This window comes from Penicillium riverlandense (genome assembly GCF_028828495.1).
Source record: "Penicillium riverlandense strain IBT 135883 chromosome Unknown utg000009l_segment0_segment0, whole genome shotgun sequence".
NCBI lineage: Eukaryota > Fungi > Ascomycota > Eurotiomycetes > Eurotiales > Aspergillaceae > Penicillium > Penicillium riverlandense.
The window spans coordinates 26196-44981 of record NW_026643200.1 but is presented as its reverse complement, the minus strand read 5'-3'; the positions used below and the strand labels follow the sequence as shown (position 1 = coordinate 44981).

The window sequence follows — 18786 nt, the reverse complement described above, 5'->3', positions numbered from 1 at the left end:
TTCGTTCCCATGTCCTCGAAATTTTGTTAGTCGCCTACTAAGATCTGAATCCCCGACTCTGATCGCCGGCTTGGACCGGGAAAAGGGAACAAACGTTTTATTGGGAATAGACACGGGGATCTGTCTCTCTCGCTGACTTGTCAAGGCTGCTTTCTGCAGGGTGAAGCGGGCCTCTCCTCGTAGTGAATATCATCCTGTATCGGTAATTACTATATTTTGATACAGTGTTTGTGCATTTTAAAACAGAAATGAAATGAAATGCAAAGAAAAGAGAAAAAAGGACGGCTGAATGCTTGGTACGACGACGTGGTGCAGGAAACAAGAGTTGGACTCTGTTTTCCTCTCCGACATCTATACCCCGTTGTTTGGGTCTTTAGTTTCCTCTTGTTTGCTTCTTGGTTCTTGACCTCGGACATTACACATCATGGCCACAACTGCCGAGACGCTGTGGGCAGAATGCCTGGGCGCCCTCGCGAAAGAGACTGGCATCGAAGTCGACGACATCGATGACCGAGATGAATTCACGGCCGACCTTGGGATCAATCCGATTGTCGCAAAGTCCATCCGAGCAGACTGGGAGGCGATCCTCAAGACGACGATACCCGCGACGATCTTCGATCAGTATCCCACCGTCGGGGCTTTCCACCGCTATCTGCAATCGCTGCCCGGAAGAGTGCCAAAAGCAGCACCTCGACAGTCACGCGTCCCGCTCTCAGTCGTCCTCCAGGGCAACCCCTCGACATGCGCAAAGACGATTTTCCTGCTGCCGGATGGAAGTGGCTCTGGAATGGCCTACGCCAGCATTCCCCAAATTTCCCACTCCACCTGCCTTGTGGCCATGAACAGCCCTTACCTTGACCAGGCATCGGCCTACATATGCTCGATTGAGCAGATCGCAGGTCTATGGATCGACGAGATACGCCAGCGCCAGCCCAAGGGCCCGTACATCGTGGGTGGTTGGTCTGCGGGCGGCTACTATTCGTACGAGGTGGCCAATGCGCTCATCCGCGCGGGGGAGCGAGTGAGCGCGATAGTTCTCCTGGACTCCCCCTGCAGGCCGTACTTCGAGGCCCTCCCGATGGAGGTGGTCGAGTACCTCTCCACCAATGGTCTAATGGGCAGTTTCGGTATCAGGGGGCCTCCGGCATGGGTGGTCGAACATTTCCAGTCCACCATACGAGGTGTGCGCCAGTACGTGCCCGCGCCGATGGATGCAGAGGACATGCCCGACGTTTACATCATCTGGGCCCGTGAAGGTGTCTTGCCAAGCAGCGAACTGGAAGAGACAGGGCTGGATCTCAGCGTGAAGGTTTCGCGCTTCCTGCTGGAGGGAAAGCCCAATTATGGGACCCATGGGTGGGAGCGTCTGTTTCCCGGGGCGCGATTGCACCTTGCTACGATCTCGGGCAATCATTTCACTCTGATTCACAAACCATACGTAAGTTTACCTGCAATGCTCTACTGGGATCCGCCTGATCGAAGGACGAATGTAGATCAATGAGATCGGCGTGTTGCTCCGGGACATTGTGGCGGCGGATTCGGAGCGGCGCAAAGATAACTGGAAAATCGTCTTCGGACCCCGGTGAAATCAAATGGGTGTTGGTTGTTAGCTCCGTTGCAGATAGACAGCCATGCCATAATACATAGTCTGTTGATAAAGATGGTCACGCCAGTGCCTTGTTTTGTCCGTGGTAAATGCTCCGTGTCGGGACCCGATTTTGGGTCGCCGACACCGAAAATCACCCCGGCGACATCTTAACAATGATGGTCGGAAAGTGATGGCAACGAGCCATGCGTTAGTAGTTTATCTTGTTTTCGGCGAATTTCAGCAAGCCAGGCCAGTCGAGTTCGCCCATGTCGCACGATGGCATCCGTTCCGTCAGTCGATCGCCATCAGGAATCTCAGCGCGAGATATATAACAGCGGAGCTGGGGCATGATACGCGACCACGCTCTGTTTGTTCCCTCTGTCTCTGAACTGTTTGTCTGGCCGTTTACCTTCCAGCTTACCCTTTAATTCCGCCATGTCCAAGAACTACAAACTCGACCCGGTCGAAACTCCCGGGTACTGCCATGTGGATGGCTTGACGGCAGAGAGCGCCGACGTCGCCAGCCGCATCTTGACGGCAAATCGTACCGCCTATCATGTATTCACGACTGATTTTGACAAGATGGGGGTGAGCTCCCATGCTGTGCGAGCACTGTCATGTTCTGCCCACTGACTCTGGAGGGTAGGCCTACCTGCACAACCACATTACCCACCACATCGTGACCTTGTGGGCGCTAGGTGCATCTCCGCACACGATGATTTTCCACAAGAAGAACAACGAAAACTACCAGATTCTGCCTCGGAAGTTCGTCGACGAGCCCATCGTCGCGGAGATGGCCACGGACGCGGGTATCCGCAAATACCGGGGCTCGCTTGACCACTTCCTCGATTTCACCACCTTCTTTGAGCGAGAGATCGACCGTCTGGGTTATGCGGCCGTGTTGCAGAAGTATATGGTTGGCGGCAGCGAGGTTGCTGACGATATCTTGGGCCGGATGTATCATGGTATGCCCCGCTCCGCATGGAATTGGGAGAGCTTCTTTCTTCTTTTCTTTGATCTGAACATCAACAGGTTATGTACACTCCTTCATGTACATGGGTCAAGGGCTCGAGTTTAAGCAGGAGCCCCTGCTGGCTGAAGGGCTGGCGCAGGCCCTCTCGCACAACGACATGTACTACAATGACTTTCTCTTCCACACCGAAAAGAAGGCTCGCCTCGGACAGGACTCGGTTCTCTCGCTGGCCGAGTGTATGGAAGAATGCGGTAAGGACCCGGTCATCTCGACCTGCTCCAATGTAGATGTGCACTTCCAGGTCGTGAGCGGCGAGTGGAAGGTAGAGAAGGAGATGATCCGAGACTATGTGTGCGGCCCTGCTTTCGACGCGATGGCTCGGGTCTGCGCCCGCTATCGCGTCGACCCCGATGACTTGGATCGGGCAACCGCGGAGCTGATAAACACGTCTGGTGAGGTTGAGCTGCGCCCTTGAGTGGATTAGTTTGACTAAACATGACAGTCTATATGTCCGCGTCCGCCCAGATGCCGCCCTTCCAATGCCGCTATGACTTCTTTCTCATACATAGCACCAACTCTACCATCTGGCAAACTGCCTTCACCAACGAGCCTTCTTTGACCAACCTACAAAAAGCCCGGCTAATTGAATTCTCCGGCCGCGTGATGCTGATGCTCTATGTCGGCATGGGTTGCCCTGAGCCGCGCCTCGACTGGCTCCTCTCGCAGAACCCCAAAGAGCCGGGCTCCGACTGGGCTCGTGTTATAGAGCGTGTCTGTCAGCACAAGGATGACGGACATATGGCGAAGCTGGTTCGCGTCATTCGGCATGCTGAGGAGGTCTCGCGCCCGTACGAGGACCTCCCGGAATTCCGCATGAAGCAACACATGTTCCTTCCCGCCGCGCAAGCCGCCGTCGACTCGGGGACCGACCATCCCATGGAAGGTGTTTTTCATTTTGACTTTGTTCGTGGAGCAGCGTGGTCTGAGGCGTGGGAGAAGTTGAATTTCCCGAAGCGCGATGACCAGGAGATTGTCGCATGAAAGGAAATCCAGTATTCCAGCCTTTGATGAGTGATGAGTTGGAACTGTCAGTGTTTGTCATACTGGGCTATATTCATGTGCATAAAAAATGAAGCACGGGACATTCACGGTATGTCTAGCACTTTCTATAGCGCAGGGCACATGCCCATCACAGTGACTCAGTAGGGTCACACACCACACAGATAAGTAGTGTAGCAGAGAGGTCTCCCTGTTCGACTTCTTCCCTGCTTCATTTAGTCATAGTGTAATTCTGTACAGTATTGGTTCTTGGCGTCCGCCTCCATCACGCTGCTGATGATAAATACGATATGTTAGCCTAGCTACCTTAGCAGAATATGACGCTCCCTTCTTCATCTTTTCTTCCCACGAATTCTTCTACGCTCACCACTTTTAATCGTTCTCTCTTGTTCTTTTCACTCCTCTCGGCTTTGTGGTCTCGATCCGCCCGGCTTGACCAGGCTGTCTCCATCTTCACTAAATAGATATCATCGCTTGAATCACGTCATGAGTCCAAATGGCACACTCATTGATGTAACGCCAAGCCGACAAGCAGAGTAGCATATGTGATATTTCACAGCAAAACCTTGCAGTTGATCGGGCCAACACGGCTAATATAATTTTGATGGACGCAAAAAGATAATAACATCATGATGACTACCATGACATCTGACAGAGCAAAAGGAATTTGGCCATAGATCTGCTTGATGTATAAATATCGTACTCGTCTTCTGCTACGGAGGTGTTTGCTCTCACGGCTCTTTTATATATATTAGACTAATTAATATTCCAAAGCAATCATGGATATGAGTAGGATATGCTATGTTCCACCTGCCTCCAGCGCCTCTTGGTAATAACCCATTTACAGAATCAATTAAACAAGTCTTGAGCCTAGAATTCGAAAACCATACATTCTAGGGTAAATATCCTATACAGAGATGATGTATGTCTCACAATGTATTCTCTCGACACAAGGTCGACTTACTTGATATCCGCCACTCTGGCATCGACTGAAGAGCTCTGTAAATATGATAGTGCGTACCTCCAGCTATCATTGCAATTTCCAGATTTTCAGATCTGAACATGCATTATGCAAGCTAAGACAAGAAAATAAATAACAATCCATAAAGGCCTGGGTCTCGTTAATGAACGCCGCATTTCGGCCACCGAAACCAAGAGCTAATCTTCGACGACGCAAGGATACCAGACCGTTACCCTTTCTTTCCTCTCCACTCTGCACTCTTTTACTGACCAGAGGTGCAACTGGTCCACAGGGTGGAAAGGGCAAAGAATAATAAACCCCGTTTCCGGATGATATAATGATATATTGCTTGACGAAGACCGTTTTGTCCGTTTCTGGTCCAATTACTTGTCATCCCACGAGTCTCTCTGTGCTAACTTCTCTCCTTACGAGCCCCGCAGAAAAAGCCAGTTTGCCCCCTCGCCATGCCTCTGCGAGTTATTATTATCGGTGCCGGCGTTGCTGGCCTAACGACTGCAGTCTCCTTGCGTCGCGCCGGCCATGAGGTGAAGGTTCGTCCGTTCGGGGGACTCGGAAGAGCTAGAGGCTAGCGCACCATACAGATTGGCTGACTGGGGGAGCTGGCCAAAGCAGATCTTGGAACGATCGACCTTCGCGGCCGAGGTAGGAGCGGCACTCAATCTAGCACCCAATGGAACCAGAATGCTCCGCGAATTGGGATTTGATGAAGAACGGGCGCACTGCGTGCAGATGATGAACTGGGATACGGTCAATGGCGTCACCTTGGACCGCGTCGCTTGCCAGGATGTCAGCCGAGCCAGTGAACGCTTCGGCGCGCCATATGTTGCGGTGCATCGGGTGGATTTGCACGAAGAGCTGATGAGACTGGCGGCCGTCAATCAGCCAGACGGGGTCGTACTTCATTTATCCTCTACCGTAGTGCAAGTCTACCCGGAAGAGGGACGTGTTAAATTGGAGGATGGCTCGGTGGAACAGGCGGATCTGATTGTGGGGGCAGACGGGTTGCATTCTGTCGCCCGCGCCGCGGTCATCTCATCGACGGCTAAGTTTACTGGGCTGAGTGCATTCCGCTTCCTGGTCCCGACGGAGGTCCTCGAAAATGACCGTGCTGGTCGAGAGTTGCTGGACTGGAAAACGCCAGGAGCCACCATGTTTGTCGATCCAGGCTCTGTCGCCGTCGACCAAGAGAGGCACCTCATGTGGTATCCGTGTCGCAGGCAAGAACCGTCCATTAATTTTCTCTTGCACGTTGGAAACTGACATGGACTTCATCTGGTGCAGTGGTGCAGTCCAAAACTTCGTTGGAATCCATCCCACAATGGTCGGACGGCAACCAGGCACACCTGAAGGTACGAGTTCTCATGCTTGTATCTGATTCTTCGGCAGTGGGGAAACTCACAAGATCCCAAAGACTTCAAGATTCAAATGTTGCGTGAATTCGGCCATTTTCACCCTCGAGTGGTAGAAATCCTCAAGTATGTACGATCTTTACAGGATGTTCGTTGTGTCGGTGGGTGCTCACAATCCATGAACAGACTTGGGGAAGTCGTCAAATGCTGGCCCTTATTCCAGATTGATCCATTGCCCACGTGGGCGCGCGGGAAACTGGTGCTCATAGGAGATGCTGCTCATCCGGTACGTAACCCAGCGGCGACAAATAGACCATAGAGGCTAAAGATACAACCGCCCACGCAGATGCTTCCCTTTGGCGGCCAGGGATCCAACCAGGCCATCGAGGATGGAGCGGCGATCGGGTTTCTTCTCGCCAATGTTGACGATGAGGCTCAGGTGCCACAGCGTCTTCAACTATTTGACCAAGTCCGGCGACGGCGGGCATCTCGGGTGCAGATTCTATCCTCCGTACGCGCTAACCGGGAAGCTGTAGTGGAAGACAAAGTGAAACAGTTCATGGAAGATGGCGTGATATGTGGGTTGACCGTGTCGGTGAACTTTCATCCCTGGCTAATTCTCTTAGTTCCGAACTCCTTCGCCGCCCGAGTTGCCCATGACGCTGGGTAAGTTTGTGCTTCAATTTCCGAAGTAGCCATGTAGAGCGCCTGCGCTAATAACACCTGGCGCTATCCTCGCAGGTTTGACGTACACGCCCGGTGCCAGGAAATGCTGCAAACTGCTGTTCAGCTCTGATGAGGGCGAAGTTTTGTTGGACCCGAAAACAATCTTTTCAATACGAGGATGAATCAGAATCCGATAACTGCAAATGCATCAAAGTACGACTGATTGACCGAGTCAAATGAAACTAGATAACGTGGGGAGCATATTCGGTGTCACTAGTTAGTCTGGTCTCCCCGAGGAGTGTCTCTAGATTCATGCTTCCAGACAGGTTGTTACCATTTTCTGATACATGAATATATATTGTTGTCGAAGGCGTTGAATCTATTGGATCACACTGGAGACAACCAACCCCATAAATAGGGTAACGAACAGACAGGATGTATTCCCTACCGTAATAATGACCACATTGTGATTAATGCAATAGTCCGTATCTTGCCAGAGGGATCTACATGCTGAAATCAGGCCTAAGAATCATTCTTACATGACTATCTCTACAGCTTCGCAGCGCATCATGGACGAACACTTAAGGAGCATACAACAGAGTAGTAACTAAATTCCTGCCATGGAGATTGTAGCGAAATAGACTCCCAGAAGCGGAACTCTTGATAGTAGGTGCTGGAGACAAATAACAATGAGTGTATCAATTTACGTTACCGGGGCATGATTACAAAAAACAGAGATCAAGCAAGCATATCACGCATGAGGGCAGTCTCGCAGTATCATCAATCCAGTTGACAATCTAGAGCAAAACCAAGGCCATACATAGACATACGCGGTAATCTTGAAAACACCTCCCAAGTACGAGGACCATACAGTTCTCTCAAAGTCCTCGAATGGGAGTCGATTAGGGAATGTAGAAAATGAACAACTTGACCCTTGCGCTTAAAGAAACTTCGTCAAGCGTTCAATGATTTCGCTCATCGTCTGGCGAAGAGATTCAATCTGTGCGTTCGATTCACCGATTAACTTTCAATCGACAGCGGGGGTGTGAGAAGACGACATACCTGGGGGTGCTTCATCAACGAGAAACAGTCAGTCTCTAGCAGCGCCACATCAACGCTTTCGATAAGCGATTCCCAACCCAACGCTTCCGAAATTCCCCAGTTGGCATGAATCCATGGAGTTAGGGGCGAGTCCAGCGTGTTAGATCCCTCTCCCAGCCCCTTCGACGCCATGAGAAGTATCGTCTTCCTAGGCTGGCGCCCTGAGATCATGCCCCGGGGTGTATACTTCAGCAGTGACTGGATCGCAGCAGCCAAATGTTCTTTCTGCCTCCGGGACATGGTACTCTGCTTGCAACCAGGACCACTCACGAGCCCAGCGTGCTCTACCAGTTCCACGCTGACGGTGGTCGCTTGCAGTGCTGGCGGAGCTGGTGTGGGTGCAGGGCTCGCGACCAACAAGAGACCGAGGACTGTTTCGCCTGCGGCGAGCAGGCGTTTGCTGACCTCAAATGCATAAATCGCGCCGATTAAGAAGCCTCCCAGTATATAGGGACCGGTGGGCTGGGCAGCACGAATGGCGGTGGCAAATGAGTCCGCGAGCTCTTCCACGCGGCAGCTACCGAAGGAGGATGAATCACGCGCAAAAGGCGACTCCAGCCCGTACACGCGACGGCCACCCGCCAGCGGTAGCAGTTGCACATACGTGCTGACCGATCCGGTCCCATCAGCAAGGAGAAAGAGCGGTATATCGGTGGAAGACTTCGAGCCTTGCAGCATGATGACCGAAGCAGGAGGATTAGTAACCAGTTTGGATGAAGGCGTCTCCATGTCCGTGCATTCAGGTCTATTCAGAACCTTCTTATAATCAAGAGGTTCGGCCGCAGCGGACTCCTCATTTTTGCTCAGGGCCGTCGGTGGGGAGTCCAGGCTAGTAGGCTGCGCACTAGAGACGGCACTGGTCTCTCCAGTATCTTCCCCAATGGCCTTGGCAGCGTCCGCAACTGTCGGGTTGTCCAGGAAGAACGAACCAGGAAGCTCGACACCGGTAGTGTTGCGGATCGAGGCTATGACGGTGATGGCCATTAGAGAATCCACCCCAAGGTCCGCAAATGCCGTGTCGGGCTCGAAATCGGAGATCTCACAGCCGGCCTCATTGGCAACGGCAGCGAGGAGAGTATCCACAATGGAGGGCTCATCAACGCCGGTGACGGAAGAAGAAACAGAAGCATCCCTAGGTGTTGCAAGTGTCGATGGACCAGCCGAAGATGGTCTTGAATCGGATGGAGGCCCTGTACTGACGTCTTCATCTACAACCCAACGCTTTTTCTGGACAGATTCCACAGTAAATTCCACGGGCTCAGGTGCGAAACGGGTCCCTGCGGTCTTTCTTGAGGCCATTGGCGCCGCTGACATCAAAATGCGCGACAAGGCCGTCTTTTTCATCCTCTGGAAGCGCACGCCGGTGAGGGCGCAGACGAGGTCATTGGCGTCGTCAAATACGTACACATCACCCACGACCGCAGATTTGTCAGCGGTTTCTTCCATATGGGCGTAGCTGATGTACCGGCCTTCAGGCGATAGAGGCTTCAGCAGGCGCCAGGCGTCAAATCCCGTGGACAGAAAGGCAATATCGTTGGAATACTTCAGGCCGCAGTTGACGAGGAAACCAGCGAGATGAACCGTCGCATCGAGCAGAAAAGGGTCGTACAAATAACGACCGACTGACGGCAAGGTGGGCATCTTAATCTCTCCAAAACCATCCCGCAAGTTCGCATCCAGGGATACCTCGTCTAATCCTTGGTAGTGTTCTCCGTACTCGACCAGGTTGGAAAACAGCTGGTAGATGACGGGTCGAAGCAGCCGGTGTCCTCCACCTACTGCGTTGTTTGCTTTGAGCGCCTCAATCCGGGAGGATACAAGGAAGAGCGTGCTCGAGATACTTTCTCTGAAAGTCGTGTTCTCGTCGTACGCGATCTCGCATGTCCCGACGTCATATGCAGATGCAGCGTCACGAACGCGGAAGAAGATCTGAGCGACGTTGCTGACGGAGATCAGCTCAACTCTGATCTCAATTGTCTGTCCAGGATCTTTGTCCATAACGACAATAGCCCGATGGAGATCCAGACAGCGGATGGTCAGCAGTGATTGTTTCAATTCGCCAGGCCGAAGACGTTCGTAAGCATATCGGGCAGCGGATAGAGCCATGTCGGCGAAGACGGCGCTCGAACAAATCTTGACCCCCACGACAGAGTGGCCCTGGATTGCGGCGAATAGATGTGCTTCGGAGGTGAGCGACTCGAATGTGACCGATACCTTGGATTGATCGGCGATTTCTCGGGTCACACGCTGCAGCGTGGTCGTCGGGAATCCCACGACCGCTGGTACAGCAGAAGGCGAATCCTTCTGTTCAATTTTGGTCTGCACCAACTGTCCTGGATCGGGGTAAGGAGTCCAGTAGTCTTTCTCGTCGAAGGCGTACGTGGGCAACTGCAACAAAGACAGGCAGTCTGTGTATTCTTTGTGGTATTCGGGCCAGTTGACACGGAATCCGGCCTGGTAGATGGCTGCCAGGGTGGTCGTCGTTGTTGTCCAGTTGTCTTCGCCTTTGCGAAGAGTGGGCAAAATCCGTGAAGAGGCAGCCGCCCCCAAAGTCGCGCGGACAAGCCCTGAACAGATTGGGTCGGGTCCCATCTCGATGAACAGGGTGTCATCACGCACGATGCCGACACCTTGGGCTGCGAGCAGTGCCCCCATAAAGTTCACGGGCTCCCGAGACTGCCTCCGCAGGTATGCAGGAGATATTATAAACTCGTCCTGGACAACCTCCCCGAGGAGGGTGGAAGCAATGGGGATCTTTGGAGCAGAGAAAATGACACCCTGGGCGCATTCCTCGTACTGGTCGAGAATCGGATCTAACTGCTTGGAATGGAAGCCGAAAGGCACCTGCAGGAGTGTCGATCGAGTGCCTTGGTCCCGCATCGTCTGTTGTAGGGTTTCCAACTCACTAGTTGTGCCACTAACAACGGTGATTTTGGAACTATTGAGGCAAGCGATCACACACGAGCCATAGGAGCCAGCGGACAGAACCTTGTCTACTTCGTTGGCTTCATTGGCAACGGCGAGCATGGCATATTCATTGGCAATCAGCGACTTCTCCATCATGGTCGCCCGCCTTCCAACAAGGTAGAGGGTGTCACTGACAGTCAGGACACCGGAGGAGCAGAGTGCTGCATACTCGCCCAGGCTGTGGCCCATGACCATAGTAGGATGGAGGCCCCAGCCCGTCCACAGCTGAGCCAGGGCAATCTCGACAGCGCACACTGCCAGTTGGACACGAACTGGGCTCTCACCGGCCAGGTCAAGCTTGTCAGTGACAATCAAATCGACAAAGTTTGGCAGGTGCTGGGCTTCCACGATGCGCTGGAAGGACTCGATTCGGCTCCGGAATGCGTGACTATACTTGTAGAGCTGTTGGGCCATGCCTGCGTACTGAGACCCTTGTCCCGTGAAAGTGTAGACGACATTGGAACCACCGGCACCACCGTCCTTCCCTTTCTTGCTCGGGGCAACTGAACTGGCTATGTCGCGTTTGAGGAGATCGACAAGCTCTTCGACAGTCTCAGCGGTGAATGCGGACCGCAACGGGCCATGCATTCGACGCGCGGTGGTCGTGTACCCGAAGTCTGCTAGGCGGGCGTCTGGGTATCGCTTTAGATATTCCAGGCAGCGCTTCTTGTTTGCGTGCAGAGAACTAGCGGTTCGTGCAGAGAACGCTATGACATGACGTGTTCGAGGGTCTTCCGGTTTGACCAGTTTGTCAGGAGCCTCTTCGAGAAGTAAGCAAGAGTTACCGCCCTGTGAACAATTCTGTCAGCACAAATTGTCACCGATGAGACATTCATCGTTGAAAATAAGAGAGAGCGCACCGAGGCGTCAAAGCTATTCAGGAATACTCTCAGCTTTCCATCAGCAGTCGGGCTCGGACGGAGTTTCATGTCACTACCGGCGATATGGACATTCATCTTGGCGAGATCGGGGAATCGATGATTAATTTTAAATGGCATGTCCGGTTGCGGGGGAATTTTTTTCTCCTGGAGCATCATTAAGACCTTGATAAGAGCAGAGACACCTGCTGCCTGTGACATTGATTGTGAGAAACAACCCTCATCGGAAACCATATGAAAATGGAGAACTTACAGCTTCTCCATGACCAATATTCGCTTTGACCGCCCCAACGACCAGTGGATTGTCCTTGGAACGGTCGTTGGCAAAGGTGGACAAGACAGACGACATCTCCACATAGTCGCCCGCTTGTGTGCCGGTGCCATGCATCTCCACGTAGGCTATACTAGCTGGATCGGTGGCCGTCTGGTGAAGGATCTGGTGATACAGACGCTGCTGGCCTTCTTGCGATGGGTGGGTGATGGATGACGCCCCCTTGTTGTAATTTCTTGCCGAGCCCTTGATGATCCCCAAAATATTGTCATTCTCGGTGAGAGCATCCTCGAGCCGTTTGAGAACGACGACTCCTACACCTTCGCCGCGTACGTAGCCGTCAGCATCGTCGTGGAAGGTCTCGCATCCCGCATTGAGAGACAGGAAACCACCACGGCTCAAACCTGAAAAAGGAGCGGGCGAATCCAAGATTGAGCCACCTCCAGCGAGCGCCGTGTCACACTCGCGGCTGATGAGAGCAGAGCAAGCCAGGGATACTGTGCTGATGCTGGAGGCGCACGCGTTGTCGACACTGTACGAGGGTCCTCCCCACTTGAAATGGTAATTAACACGGCCGGGAGCAAAGGCACGGCAGGCACCAGATGTGTAGTAGATGTCGATGCCTTGGGTGAAGAGAATATCACGCCAATCGTCCGAAGCTTGTCCATAGAATGTGCCGATGCGCTCGCTGCTTGTGGCCAACGTGCCATCGGGCGAGTATCCAGCATTCTCTAGCGCTTCGTAGCTGACTGTGAGGAGTAGTCGGTGGAGAGGATCGGTCTGGAGTGCCTCGCGGGGGGACATGTTGAAAAGACGGTTATCAAAGTATCCAGGCCGGTCCAAGAAGGCTCCGGTGCGGTTCAGAATTGCGTTTTTCTCCTTTCCACTCGCACCGTACCATTTGTCCAAATCAAATCTCTCTCTGGGGATCTGTGCATCGTTACTTTCCGCGATGAGGGACATATAGTAGGGTTTTGAAAGGGAAGTACCTCTCTGATGAATCTCTTTTGATCCAGGAGTGATTGCCAATACTCTTCAACGCTTTCGCTGCCCGGGAGCCGACCGGCCATGCCGACGATAGCAATCAGATTCGAGCCACCGCGTTGTGAGGTTATTGGCTGCGACGATTGATTGGTGTGCTCTGCGACCGTAAAAGGAATGCGTTTGGCCTGCAGGGTTTTCTGGACAGATACGAGATGGGGCGTATATCCGACAGAGGTCACTCGCACCGGCCGACGGCCCAAAGGCCTAAGGGTTTCCTCGATTGTATCGCTCAATCGCAGCATCTTCTGAGTAACCTCCGGGATGAGACTGCGAATTAACTCGCCCAAAGTTGAGGCGGCACGGGGTTGACAGGTATATGGCGACAAGAAACTCGCTTTGCTGGTGATCGGGGTGTCCAACAAAGGCGATGATCCCAGAATCACATCAAGGTCGAGCTCCGGCAGGTTTGGCATATGGACTGCCCCTCCGGCATCCGTCTTGACTCTGCATACTTGGTCCAGTTCTTTCGACCAAGTAAACAATTGCGGCATGGTCGTCGGTGGCCCGAAGAGGGTCAGCCACCCCTGCGACGCAAATCCAATATTGACCTGTCGCGCATCGGGAATGCTCTGAAGCCTATGTTAGCTAACATCGAGCAGGGTTGGATGACACCGAGTGCAGAAAGTTCGCGATTGCTTACTTGGCTGCGATGGAACTCGTTCAGAAGAGGCTGAATCTCGCCGGGGGTCACACCAACGAGTGTTGTCGCCCAGTTACCAATTGTCTGGTCAGCAAGCACAGTCCGGCGCCAGCAATCACGCGCGAAGCGAAAGATGATGTGGACGGCTTCAACGGAGAGCTGGTACAGCTCGGTGGTGTTGTGTGCTGCTACTGCGACGGCTGCAGGAATCTCCCCTGTACAAAATCCCAGGACATGAATCGGATTTGCCATGGAACCCAGGATGCTAGGGTCTTCTTCCGCATATCTGGTAGACGATGTTAGTTTATCCCTGTGTCCTCGACGACACAAAGACACGGAACATCGGGCACGCACAGAATCAGTTCTCCTAAGCGAGCCACGTTCATCAAGACCGTCGCCACGATCTCACTCGGGCTGTCGGACCTAGCATTGTCATCGGCCAAGCGGAGAAGACAGTCAAACTCTTTGATATTGGTGCGTTCTTCGGGGCGCAACCTGGTCGTCTCGATCTGAACCGCGTCGCAGGCATCACGGAGAAAGCGCCGGATGACCACAGACGTCCGCGAGTATTCCACGAGCAGCCGGATAGCAGGCAACTTTTCCACTGTTTGGTCCCCATAAAGTAAAAGGTGGTCCACGTGATCTGTTACCTTCAGAGTCATGATGCTGCGGTGTCATTAGTGACAATGACGGTCCTCGGTGGATGATATCAGAAAGTGTGTGAGAGGAAACCTGACCCAGCTACGGACTTTTCAAACCTCTCTGTGAGAATATAGGGCATGACGTCTGTGCGTTAAACCCTCGCCCTTCCTCCAGACTCGGTGTTTCATTGTCGCGGCCTGCACGTTCTGCGCTTCGGCGACATAGATGGTTTGTAACGATAGCATATCTCAGCATCAAGACGACGCCAAATCCATGCTCTAGCCAAGAAATACATGGTTTCTTGCCATGTGCACACCTCGTCTTATTGGGCAATCTCAAAACTCACCGGAGGTATTCGCCGAGAAAGCGATGTAGATAATGCGGAGAGGTTGGAGCCGTTCCTATCGGCGAACATTCTCGGCTGCAGACTGACGGAGACAGCCGGAAAATTCGTAATAATGATATCCGACAGTCTAGGCATGAATGACAGGAGAGGAGATTGTCCTCTACATCTTCCGAAGAGGTATAGAGTGTATCAGAGTGCAAGACCTTGACCTCATCGATGCTAGTTCCCTACAATAGCGAATTAAAAATTCACAAGCAAATGTTTCAAAAGGGTAAGTACACGGGTAACATGCAAGTTCATTTACCTCTTCTGATTATCCTCTGCCTCATATTTCTTATTACTACATGAGTCAGGTTATACATAAGTTGATAGCATGTAGAAGACTTAGAAGATCGGGAGTTGCAGGAATCAATTTACTAACTACTGTTCACTATAACTGAGTGGAGAGTTCTTAAAGAAGACTTTCGAGCACACCAAAGAGGCGGGTCAAATGAGCGATGGTCCAGTGAGCAACAATCCAAACCAAGTACATGCATTCTACATGCATTCCACAAGTACATACGTGCCCAGAAGATTGGACCTTGGCCTAGGCTGACAATATTTCGGCCATCTAAAGTTCGAGTTAGCGTTTCTCTAATGGCTGGTTCAAATGCCCTCAGAGAAGCTCACCTGTTCCGCCATTGCATAGACAGCGGCCTGGTAGTGTCCACACAGCGGAAGAGGAATCACACTTGAGTCGATAACCCGTAGGCCCTCAATGCCCTTAACCCGGCATTCGGTATCGACAACGCTGCCCATAGCGCAAGTTCCACTGCCGTGATTGACAGGGCGCGCAATCCGGATACAGCGCTGCATGATGGCATCGTCACTATAGTCGCCTTTGACGCTGTCGTCGATTACATATTCTGAGAGACCAAATTCCGGAGCAATAGATCTTTCGAGGGCTTTGCTTGTCAAGCGCACAACGGAAAATAAAAGCTGCTTGTCAACCTCGTTCGACAGGATGTTGGGGTCACACAGAGGTGGGTCGAAAGGATCGGTGGATCGTAGCGTCACTGTGCCACGGGATGACGGTGTGACTAGGATATTCATGACGCAGATGTTGGAGCCTGGTGGTGATGGCCCCGCCTTGCCGGTGAAGTCAATGTGGCCATATCTGTTCAGTAAATTAGCCTTCCTCCACGATGAGGATTCAACGAGGTGCTGCCTACAGGATGACGGATTCGGTATGTGCTCTGCTTTGACTCTTAAAGCGTTCCAATTCCAGAGAATCAAGCAGACTTCGAGCTAAAGTCACAATGGAATCGTCGTCATGGCGATGAAAAGCCATCCAGTCCACGGGTAGTCCTACGGTCCAGTCACATTCTGGAGTCTTCATTGTAACGTCTCCCAGGGACAAGCCGCGCTCTTCAAGGTTCCAGTATGTGGCTAGCATGGGGTGGTCACTGTAATTCTCACCAACCGGCACTTCTGCCACCTGCGGGATTCCATGTCTCTTAAGCTCCTGAGCCGGCCCGATTCCGCTATATGGCAAGTTAGCGATATGCCATGAGTGATCACTGTTGCAGGACTAAGGCACTTGCCTTAATAGGAGAATTTTTGGCGACCCCTGAGCTCCACTTGACACAATGACTTCCTGCCTGGCTGACACTTCACCTTTGACGTTTCCAGATCGCAAAATCTCGACGCCTGTTGCACGAGTTCCTTGGACGACAACCTTGGTGGCATGAGTATCTGTCCAAATCGTCACGTTTGGACCGAACGGGTAATTTCCTGCTGACCACTGGCGCATCCCATCGTAGGAGCTAGTAGTCGCCTCATTATATCCCAGAATATCGCCAGAGTTCATATCGTAGGCACGCTTACATCCCGCAGATTCGTACATCTTCGCGATGGCCTCCTTCAATGGATACTGGCGAGGACGACCGGATGAAGAAACTTGGGAGACCTTGAGGTATCGATTTCGTCAGTTTTGCCTCTAACATCTGTTGCAACAAGTCATCGGAGACGATGAGCTGCTGACCTTGATCGGCCCAGTATCCCCGTGCAAGGCAGACAGGTCCTTATCCTGCAGGTCGAACCCAGGAATGAAAGTCTCTGATTTTTTGAAGAACGGGAGTAATCCTTTCCACGACCACCGTTGGTCACCTACTTCGTTTGCCCATCGCTCACTTATCCAGCCAGATCCGTCAGTGTATTGACTCTAGCAAGCGAGTAAGGGAGCGAAAGGCGGCTTGCCAAAGGAAACATACAAATCCCCGTACGCACCACGGGACCAGACTTGATGGTTGACCGAAGAGGTTCCTCCGAGGATCTTGCCTTGTGTGAAATCCGTGGTCTTATCGCCAACTGCCTTCTGTGGTGCACTTGGAAAAACCCATTTGATTTCTCTTGCCGGCTGGCCAACGAGACCCAAACTTGGTTTCACCCGAGGATCCTGCTCCAATCCGGCTTCGATCACGAGGATCGAGCTCTGGGGTTTGTAGTTGGAGAGACGGCTAGCCAATACACAGCCTACAATTCTGATCAGCTTGCGTTTTCCGGAGACACAATACTGGAGTATTTCTGCACCTGCTGTTCCTCCTCCAACGATGACATAATCAAAAGCCGTGTCCATGGTCGACCGTGTTCAGAGATGTTTTTGCACAAAATCAAAGGTATGTATGCTCCAAAATGAAGACAACGATTCATTTCAGCTGTGAATTATATGTACTTGAGGGTCAGTGAAGATTTAATCATAATTACCCGGATCCAATCTCCTCGGAGCCCTTCGAACCAGCTAACCGAAATTGTATAAACCGCCCGAAGTTTCTGTTTCTTACTCATGATCGGAAACCAACTTGCGGAGTTTCAAATATAAGAATAAAAAACTCGCCGAAAAGCTTTTTTTAGCTATGAATCATTTGTCTAAATTGCTTCGAAATACTGATTGCATAATTTTCGTATCTGATTTGCTTCACATGGAATATCCCTTGTCTCTTGAGTATAACGGATGGATATACCATTTCACTTTTGGATACGGAACAAAGTTGACCCAACTTACCTATTTTAATAGTTAGTTCTAGGACGCATGAGACAAATTATAAGTCACCATAGGTATATTAACACCTGACCAATGCTCAGCTCCGGACAGGGAAGATCTCGTTCGCATCTTACCACTGGAAGACCAATAGGAGTGAGTCAGTGCATTGTGCTTGTGATCTGGGAAACCAGACGATCGGGCATGTGTTGCTACAGCGCTCCCTTTTGATTGAACCGCGGTCGGTGCTTCACCGAGAACTGGCCTAAGTAGTCGAGTCAATGGCGGTGGGGCATGATGAATTGCTCCGTCAAAAGTGGCAGCTCCGGGCCAGTAGAAGGGGTAGGAAAGGGAGAGGTGCATCTCGACCAGAAACTCCACGGCCTCAAGTTCTACTATCAACTCACCACCAGCGACGTTGACAAAATTGCGAAAAAATATTTTTAAGGTAAAGAAAAACTTTGCAGACAATACCACACCCGAGTTGGCTAACTACACCATCGTCTTGAGCTTATTTTCGATGGTTGTCAGAGGCAGGGGGAATTGGCTGCCCAGGCTTATACAGATCTCTCGCCCATCCTGGCTAACCAGAAGCAAGCTGATGCCCTTAAATCTAAGTGCTGAGCATCGAGAAGGGGGCGCTCTTCATGTTAGGGATTCGAATGCACTCATACGATCGCGGAATATCCTAGAATAAAGCCGGAAGAAAGCACGGGATGCCAAGAAGCAGCTCGATTAAATGAAGCGCCAAGACCAAACAAACAGAGAGGGAGCTTAGCCGGGTGACTGGAGATGATGGAGAGCCACTTAATTGTATAGACTGACGACCGATGGCTCTGTGAATAGCATCAATACTAGGGGTAGGGTGTAAAATGATAATTGACTGCGGGATAATTTGACTTTGTCGGACCCCCAACTGCGAGTATGAACACTCTTGCTGCCATCCTATCTTCCACCGAAATTTATTATTGTTTTTTTGAAGTTAACACTCTCTCACCCACCTCCAAGGTTGTTAAATTAAGTTAGCAGGGGTGGTCCTAACCAATCAGCCTGCCCGATGAAATCTGTTTACACCTCGGCTCACGACCTAGCCGAAGCAGACCGACCTCGTGCTCGCCCTGCTGGGCCGCGGCAGGCTACGTGGGGCCGGTTTGAACCTTGAAAGTTCGGAAAATCTGCCGTACAAGCCTCTGATCATTTGTCCATTCCCCAGGTCATGAGTCCAACCTGCTGCTGTGCCATTTCGAAAGCCGACAATCAA

The 18786-nt window shown here is 51.8% G+C and overlaps 5 protein-coding genes across 5 annotated transcripts; 3 read left to right on the top strand and 2 right to left on the bottom strand.

Annotated features, from left to right (window-relative positions):
* Positions 1-424: 424 nt before the first annotated feature.
* N7474_010290 (thioesterase domain-containing protein) lies at positions 425-1586 on the top strand (the record flags this gene model as incomplete). Its single annotated transcript, XM_057201700.1, has 2 exons — positions 425-1438; positions 1494-1586. The coding sequence occupies 2 exons, from the start codon at positions 425-427 to the stop codon at positions 1584-1586; spliced, it is 1107 nt and encodes a 368-aa protein (XP_057047971.1).
* Positions 1587-2023: 437 nt separating this feature from the next.
* Positions 2024-3602, top strand: N7474_010289 (questin oxidase family protein; the record flags this gene model as incomplete). The annotated part of the gene is made up of 4 exons (XM_057201699.1): positions 2024-2176; positions 2235-2553; positions 2621-3013; positions 3064-3602. 4 exons carry the CDS (start codon positions 2024-2026, stop codon positions 3600-3602), a joined length of 1404 nt encoding a protein of 467 aa, XP_057047970.1.
* A 1443-nt stretch (positions 3603-5045) lies between these two features.
* Positions 5046-6615, top strand: N7474_010288 (FAD-dependent oxidoreductase; the record flags this gene model as incomplete). Its single annotated transcript, XM_057201698.1, has 4 exons — positions 5046-5132; positions 5215-5828; positions 6138-6237; positions 6298-6615. Coding segments are annotated over 4 exons (1119 nt in total), but the record flags the coding sequence as incomplete, so codon positions are not given.
* Positions 6616-7637: 1022 nt separating this feature from the next.
* Positions 7638-14180, bottom strand: N7474_010287 (type I polyketide synthase; the record flags this gene model as incomplete). The annotated part of the gene is made up of 6 exons (XM_057201697.1): positions 7638-11474; positions 11546-11755; positions 11817-12764; positions 12824-13447; positions 13519-13804; positions 13873-14180. 6 exons carry the CDS (start codon positions 14178-14180, stop codon positions 7638-7640), a joined length of 6213 nt encoding a protein of 2070 aa, XP_057047968.1.
* A 912-nt stretch (positions 14181-15092) lies between these two features.
* On the bottom strand, positions 15093-17123 carry N7474_010286 (GMC family oxidoreductase; the record flags this gene model as incomplete). Its single annotated transcript, XM_057201696.1, has 6 exons — positions 15093-15116; positions 15176-15662; positions 15718-16029; positions 16156-16454; positions 16530-16677; positions 16759-17123. 6 exons carry the CDS (start codon positions 17121-17123, stop codon positions 15093-15095), a joined length of 1635 nt encoding a protein of 544 aa, XP_057047967.1.
* Positions 17124-18786: the final 1663 nt, after the last annotated feature.